The sequence below is a fragment of the Oreochromis niloticus genome, linkage group LG20, assembly GCF_001858045.2.
Source record: "Oreochromis niloticus isolate F11D_XX linkage group LG20, O_niloticus_UMD_NMBU, whole genome shotgun sequence".
NCBI classification, from domain to species: Eukaryota; Metazoa; Chordata; class Actinopteri; order Cichliformes; family Cichlidae; genus Oreochromis; species Oreochromis niloticus.
Genome location: NC_031984.2, coordinates 35,254,515 through 35,262,063, shown reverse-complemented (window position 1 = coordinate 35,262,063; position 7,549 = coordinate 35,254,515). Strand labels below are relative to the sequence as shown.

The window sequence follows — 7,549 nt, the reverse complement described above, 5'->3', positions numbered from 1 at the left end:
TGTTACTCATTTTATATTAAGATTTAAAAATCTAGCTGGTATTGGTATGGCGAGTAACCTTCAGTAATAGTAATAAATCACACAGCCATAGTACATTCATGTAGTAGTAAAAAGCTTGACAATATATTAAGTAATCCAAAGTATTCAGAATACGTTACTTTCAATGAGTAGCATAATGGAATACGTTACAAAATACATTTTGGGGCATGTATTCTGTAATCTGTAGTGGAATACATTTTAAAAGTAAACTTCCCAACACTGCGGATTGATTAAATTCATTTTGGCACTCGTGGCAGCCTGGTTTCCCCTTTTGGTAATAACCTCTCTGGCTTTGGAGAAAACCCAATTACGTGGTACTGAAGAGGCAGAAGTGCACAAGTACCCCACAGCAAGGTTATATTAGGCTAAAATATATGCACCTCTACCCACGGATCCATTCCACTTTATGTATGTCCAGAAATCAAACCAACACTCACTTTCTGAACTAGCGAGGCTTTAGACGTCATCACCGACGTCACTCACCCATAAAGGTGCCACCCGACACACGCTTCGTGAAATACTTCCTGGGCTTCTCGACACACCCTCCGAAACCTTCACCTTTTGTTTTCAGCACATATAATTTTTATGCCAAGTACGCAGTTTTAACGCAGCATTTTTTATTATTAATATTATTGTTATCATTATCATTATTGTTGTTTTTTTACAGTTTCAGTTAAAATCGCTGTTAGGCTAAATGAATGTTTTATTCTGAAATTCGGCCCGGAAGTTCGTTCGCCCGTGGCAAAGCGAAAATCATCGGGGTCTTGGTAGAGAGGGCTGCCTTGCTAAGGTATGTGCTACTGTGTTTGACTTGCATGTGACTAGTATGTTAGGTGTGTGTTTAATGTGAACGGTGATCTTAGGCACTGTTAAAATCCGCTTCCGCGTTTTGCCGTCAGGTGGTTTGAGTTGGTTTCTTGTGCCTCTCGAACGTGAGCTGAGGTACGACACCCAGGTGTTGACGAGCTTTTTTGGCAACAAATGTGCTAATTAGCGGTCTAAGACTTGTCCTTGGTTGGTTACAAAGTCTTTCCTGCTTTTGTCTAACAAAATGGTGTCTGTGTAACAGCAACGCCGGGCTCGGTCTCTTTCACGGGCGAGTTTTATCCCGGTGTGCGGAACTGGGTGGTGCGTTTCAGCGAACGTCATGTTAGACTTTTCACACCGGGACCTTTTTTTAAATATGGCTGTTCAAGTGCTTTGCCAGGAAGTATACATCTGGTATCATCAGCAAGGGCCAGAGAGAAACTGTTGGTGTAAGAGGGTACGCTGGGAAAGGAAGTCCAATAACGCTTAGATTTTAGTAAGACGTTAGCCAAGCAAGTATTCGCATCATTTATATATGTAAGCCGTTTCACATAAATATTAATGCAAAAGTTTCACTTTTAAGCTTTAAAAGTTTAAAGTACCAAAGTTTTAAACATTTTAGTTTAAGAAAAAGTGTTAAAGTACTCAATGCAGAAGAATTTCCCATGTTAACGTTAGAGTGGGGGAATAATTATTTGCTCTTCTGCTCAATTTGTTTGTTCACTTACCAAAAAAAGAACAGTCTCAAATTTCTATTGTAGTTTCATTTTAACATAAAGAGAGAGAGACAGAATATCAATGAAACACACACATTACATAAAAGTTGGAATTTATTTGCAGGTCCTTAAGTCAGACGAGTATTTGAGCCCCTGTAACAAAGCCAGAATACAATCAAATCAATCAATTACAGATACTCCTGTTCTCAACTTGTTATGTGCATTAAGCACACATAACAAGATTCCACAGAATCCGTTTCTTTTATTCCTACATCTCCACCACCGTGGGAAACACCAAAGGACCTCGTGGATAAGATTGTAGCCTGGCACAAGGCTGGACTGGGCTACGAGACCATCAGCAAGAAGCTTGTCAATCACCTGAAGGAAGCTGGAGCCACAGTTAACAAAAACATACCTGGTAATCCACTATGCAATAGCGGTTTGAAACACCCACAAGGTCCCCGTAATCAAGAACATGTATAGGCCCATTTGAACTTTGACAGTGAACATCTTAATGATTTACAGGAGGCCTGAGGAAAACTGCTGAAGTTACATGAAACCAGAATCAAGCTCTTTGGGGAACACCATCCCCATACTCGAGCACAGAGATGGGCACACTGTACTTCTACTGTACTGCACCCATTGTGATTGGTACACGGTTGCATCTTAATTACATCAAGGGGACCCTGGGACACGTTGCTATGATAATGACCATCCACATCAGGTGGTACTAAATTGTAATGGACAAGCAGTCGATCCGAGTAGCTACTAGGGCAGGGCGATATGGCCAAAAATATTTATCACGATATATATTTGAAAATTTGCGATAACGATATAACTGACGATATAATTGACGCGAGACAAAATACTTTACAACTCCACAACTTTATTAGTGCAAAAAAACAACAACCCATCAATGTATTTTCACTTAAACAAGCAGATTTTTTTTTTTATGTGCATTAAAGTTATATAAAAATGTAACAGTGCAAATGCAAATTCCTTGCTGACCGTTTAACCAAAAGGCATTTCCAGTGGAAACTGGCCAACATATCCTGAGGATAACCATGTATAATATCCACAAAACTTAAAAAGAGATTATACACACAATACGGTAATATTATGTTGAAGCACAGTACGTATCACTCCGCCGGGCTGCTGACTACGATAGCCGTAATACTCTGACAATCCATCAAGCGGTGCGGCTTCGTAGCTTAGTAAAGTCATACTAAAACATTTTTTGACAGATTTTTGAGCGCCGTGTAGCACATAAAATCGGTTCGGTAATAACGACAGCTCACTTGCATGCTCTACCAAAAAATGTGCTTTGGTAGAGCATGTCAAACCAGTTCCACACCACTGATGTTGCACCATTTTTGCAAACCAATTCTGTTTCATCTGTTTCATTCAACGATCCGCTTTCGCCCTTCTCATTCTCCATCGCCGCCATGCTTTTTCCGCCATGTGCGTATGAAAACAAAGGCACTGCACATGCGTGTTTAACCCATATTCTATAGCGATATTTCATTTTCTTATCAGTGCCTAACATTATACCGGTATTACCTTGAACTGTATGATATGGCCCAGCCCTAGTAGCTACTGATGGAAAAGAGCTTTGGTTGAGGTTTGTGCTCTTGGAGTGCTTATTGTTTATTGCATGTGACTGCCTAGACACTGTGGATGATTCTTCTGATGTGACCCAAAACATACTGCTGAGGCAAAAAAGGGGTTGGCTAAAGAAGCATATTAAGGTCCCCGGCTGTCCTAGCCAGACTCCAGACCTCAATTCTATAAAAATATGTGAGGGAGTTGAAGTTTGAGAAAAAAACCTTTAGAGTTTCTGTAAAGAGTTTTCCAGAATCCCCTCTGAGATGTGTGCAACCCCGATGGCCAACTATAGGAAACATCTTTCAGCTTTGCTTACCAATAAGGGTTTCTCCACCAACAACAAAGTCTTGTTTTGCTATTTCCCCCATTGTGTACTGCTGGAAGCTGAGGTGGAACTTTTTCTTCAGTCTGTGGCTGTTTTCATCATCTGATTCTTCTATTATTTTATGTGTCACTTTATTAAACGATTGCTTTTTGATTAAATGATTTGTGTACACAGATCATGGATCTCCTCAGCAGTTTGGAAATCTACATCCCTGCAGAGGCTGAGGTGAAAAACATCCCTTTGTGGACCTTGCCAAAGTCTGTACTCAGAAGAATGGGCCTCCCTCTCCTGAATGCCTCCAGGAATCTTGCAGACTCTCCAGAAGGCATATGGATTTCTCCAGCAGTTATACGGAAGAAAGGCCAGAGATACACAGGAAGTGCAATAGATAACATGACCTCAGTGCTGGGCAAAGAGTTGCGTGCTTCAAGGGGTCCTTTTCGAATGTCTTTTGTTTCCTCGAACCATGCAGCTCATGAGGTGCTGAAGGGCACCGTTCCCAAGGCACCTCTATGTCAAACCTCTCAATTCCCTCCGGACTCTGCACCACGAACCGGTCGAGATGCTGTCGTCATCTACCGTGGGCAAGTTTACTTGTCCATCAGGGTGCCTAGTCGTAGCCATAGTCAGCGTGGGAAACAGACGACTTCCCAGCCTGTCACTCCTTCAACGTCCCTCTTGTCTTCAAAGAAAAGGAAAAAGGTAACACAACTTTATTTCTGCTAAAACGACCAGTTTAAAAAAAGCCTAGCAGGGGTCGTATTTACACAGAGCGGCCTCATGCTGTTCCAGAAGGGAGAATGATTCAATTCAACACAGTTGTATTATTAATATCATTGAAAAGAATCATAATGAATATATTTATATAATCCTATTAACCTAAAAAACATGTTCTCATTGGAAAAACACGCAAAACTTCATGCTCTCCATTCTTTTCTCTTTTCTCATGGTTCAGCCTGGTCACTCCGTGTAAACTCTTGGTTATTGGTCTCAGCCTTTATCTGAAACCAACCTGACATCATGTAACAGACACGCTGGTCCAGTGGATGCAGAAATTATATTGCTGCACGCAGCAGGAATATACCAGCAGAGGCACATGATATATTTAAATCCACAAACTCGGTAGTAAACAAAAAATGTAAGAAGTAGAAATGATTAAGTTAGCTTTGGAGAGACAAAGTGTGACGTGGACACGGTGAACCGGTATCTCTGTTACACGCCCTGCTGTGATATCGGGTTGCTGAAAGGGGTTGATTTCAGGCAGGAACCGACATCTGGTGAGAATTTCACGTGCAATACACAGAGACAGACAACCATTCACACCTATGGGAATTTAGATTTAACCTGACCCCCAACTGCATGTCTTTGGACTATGGAAGGAAGCCGGGGTACCTGGGGAGAACATGCAAACTCCATACAGGAAGTCCCTGGCCAGGTGTTGGAATCCAACTTGGCACCTTCTTGCTGTGAGGCAGCAGTGCTAATCTTACTTACTTAGCACTTAGTTCCTCCTATGCCGGGCGGCGCATAGGGCAGCTAACGATCTCCATCGACGTCGGTCAGCAGCGACTGCTACGTCTTCGTCCCAGGCGATGTCGACGGTTTTCAAATCATCCATAAACTTTCAACGCCATGTGATTAGCACTGCTCTGACAGTGCTAATCAACACCAACAATAATAATAATAATTATTATTATTATTAATTTACATAATCTTAAATTCACCCTTATATCTAGTATCAAGATGCAAATAGACATACATGCATTAGGAGGGCTCTACAGATGTAAAGCTACATGCGGCTGTCTGAAATCAACCTCGTTGACAAACAATCAAGCCTTAGGGTTCACCAAAAGTATATTTTGTAATATGCTTTTGGTTGTTTTTGTTTTTTGTTGTTGTTGTTTTTTTTAAAAACGATAAATGATAGAATAGCATCTCCCAGAAGCCTCTGGATTATGTTTATGTTCATTTGTATTTTAGTCCTAGAATGCTACTTTAAACTCTTAATTCTGTGACTTTTTTTGTACATCCTTTAGACGATGCTAAGCGACAATAAGCCCAAGAAAAAGCACAACATATGTGAAGTAATGCATACAGAAAACAAGAAGGATGACGCACACAGGACAAGAGATGTTCACTTTCTGCCAAAACCCATTGAGAGTGAGTGTGAAGTTGGCAGCAAGTGTCCTGCAGATTCTAGAGGAGAGCTGCTCTCAGAAGCCCCCCTGAAGACAGCTGGCTTTCAGCCTCACGGGGAGCCAGAGGAGGATCTGACTGCCGAAGAAGCAGACGGCCCCCATGAGAACAATGACAGAAGTGGTAGTCTACAGATGGACATCGGGGAAGTTGACCAAAGTAGCAGGGGCAGGATGGAGCCCCTGTGTGCAGCTGCCGCCTCCACATCACTGCAGATGGACTGTGACTTTAACGAGTTGGCACAAGAGGAGAAGATCGCTCAAATGAGAGCCAAACTTAGACAGAACGAAGCTGCTCTAAACCTGCTTTCTTAAAGTGACCTCACATTTGTTAGCCTTTTTGTACCAAATGTTTAGAATAGACTTTTATACATTTGTCTTCTGTGAACACATGCACATTAATAAAAATGGTATCGATGGGCTTATGTGTTTGGTGATCCTTTTGTTTTATTCGGGCGTCCAAAAACAAAGAGATGTTGTACTAGTGTGGTGTTGTCTTCTCATTAGGTGCAGTTTATAGCAACGTCTTCATTGTTTGGATGTTTTTGATGTGTTAGTTCTGGTCAAAAAATCATTTCCTTTTGATAAAACCTTAAACCATAACAGGGTATGGGTTGATTAGGTTAACCTGTAGTTTGATAAGGTCCCATTTACAAAGTCAACCACATGGTTCTTTGTTAAAATGCTTCTTTTTCCCAGAATATATGATGGGCTTTTTCCTGGTTCAGTAACTAAGACTTTTTTTTTTCTTTTTTTTTTGTTAAAATCAAGCATCCCAAATATACCGTTTTGTTTTTATGTTTAGTATGGTAGTTTTCCTGATCACCTTGAAACACCTCCACAGGTCATGAGTGGGTCTTATATCTGTTGGAAGTGCTCCAAACCACAAACGGCAAATATGACTAATCTTTGTGCATATGTGTTTCATAATGTGACTTTTAATACTAATTAGACCTGTGAAAAATCATTATTATTATCATTATTATTATTATTATTGTTTGGTGACCTAGTGCTGAAATGGTTGTGGCATGATTGTTGTCCTTTCTACTCTGCCTTCTCACTCCATAAATTATTTTTCATACGCAAGTCTTGCACTCTGGGCCTGACATTTCCCACTCTTCTGTCAGTGTGGAACAATAATGTCAGGACTTTGAATTGTGACATAGTGACTGTGCTCACACTCACCTGTCTGTTCTGGTCCCTGAACGATTCAAAATGTTTAGCATGAACTCATCTAGGGTTAAAGGTTTTCATTTCTCTGTGTTTGAAATGCATTTCTATAGATGTATTTCTGTTTGGAAAATATGTTTGCAATAAAAGCATTCTGTACGGGGCTTTGAATTTTATTTCCAAGAAGCATCTCACCACACCAAAGTGTCACAGTTTATACTGTAACCAGGGTTGGAATCAGAAGAGTTCAGAATATTGGAACTGAAGGAAAAAATGGTAAGTTTAAAAAAGTAAGATTTGTTGTATTAGTGTGAGTTGTTGGATTATCCCAGAAAGTTTATTCTGTTCATCTGAATGTTTTCAGTGGGAGAAACGTTTCCTCATCATCAGGTAACTTCCTCAGTCTCAGCTGACTGCAGGTTTCCAACCTTATGGACAGTACATTTTATAATTCATAGTTATGCAAATTCTCATGACCATTGATCAACAACCTCTGACCAAAACCCACTGATCAATGTCCATGAGTCCCATTCACAGAGAGTTGGGGAATGGCTGCAATCACAGCATTGTAAGATGGTGACAGATGTACCCTTAGGCCCCCTCCTCGATTCAGAGATGGTCTTTCCCTTTTCACGTAAATGGCCTCCTTGACTCCGCGCTCAAACCAGCGTTCCTCCCTGTCCAGGATGTGT

At 40.9% G+C, this 7,549-nt stretch overlaps 1 protein-coding gene across 4 annotated transcripts; it reads left to right on the top strand.

Annotated features, from left to right (window-relative positions):
* Positions 1 to 495: 495 nt before the first annotated feature.
* LOC102079744 (uncharacterized) lies at positions 496 to 7,020 on the top strand. 4 transcript variants are annotated; one of them, XM_025901866.1, is made up of 5 exons: positions 496 to 631; positions 707 to 829; positions 1,791 to 1,980; positions 3,667 to 4,194; positions 5,529 to 7,020. In XM_025901866.1, exons 4-5 carry the CDS (start codon positions 3,670 to 3,672, stop codon positions 6,000 to 6,002), a joined length of 999 nt encoding a protein of 332 aa, XP_025757651.1. In that variant the 5' UTR covers positions 496 to 631; positions 707 to 829; positions 1,791 to 1,980; positions 3,667 to 3,669; the 3' UTR covers positions 6,003 to 7,020. The 4 variants fall into 4 exon arrangements, with proteins under 4 accessions (XP_025757651.1, XP_013132379.1, XP_019205689.1 ...); XM_013276925.3 differs by lacking the exon at positions 1,791 to 1,980 and having other exon boundaries at positions 497 to 631; XM_019350144.2 differs by having other exon boundaries at positions 547 to 829.
* Positions 7,021 to 7,549: the final 529 nt, after the last annotated feature.

Excerpts from the sequence above, each read along its gene's own strand:
- LOC102079744 (XM_025901866.1), top strand. The coding sequence starts at position 3,670 with ATGGATCTCCTCAGCAGTTTGGAAATCTACATCCCTGCAGAGGCTGAG. Across the intron at positions 4,195-5,528 it reads CTTCAAAGAAAAGGAAAAAG|ACGATGCTAAGCGACAATAA; the intron begins GTAACACAACTT and ends TACATCCTTTAG.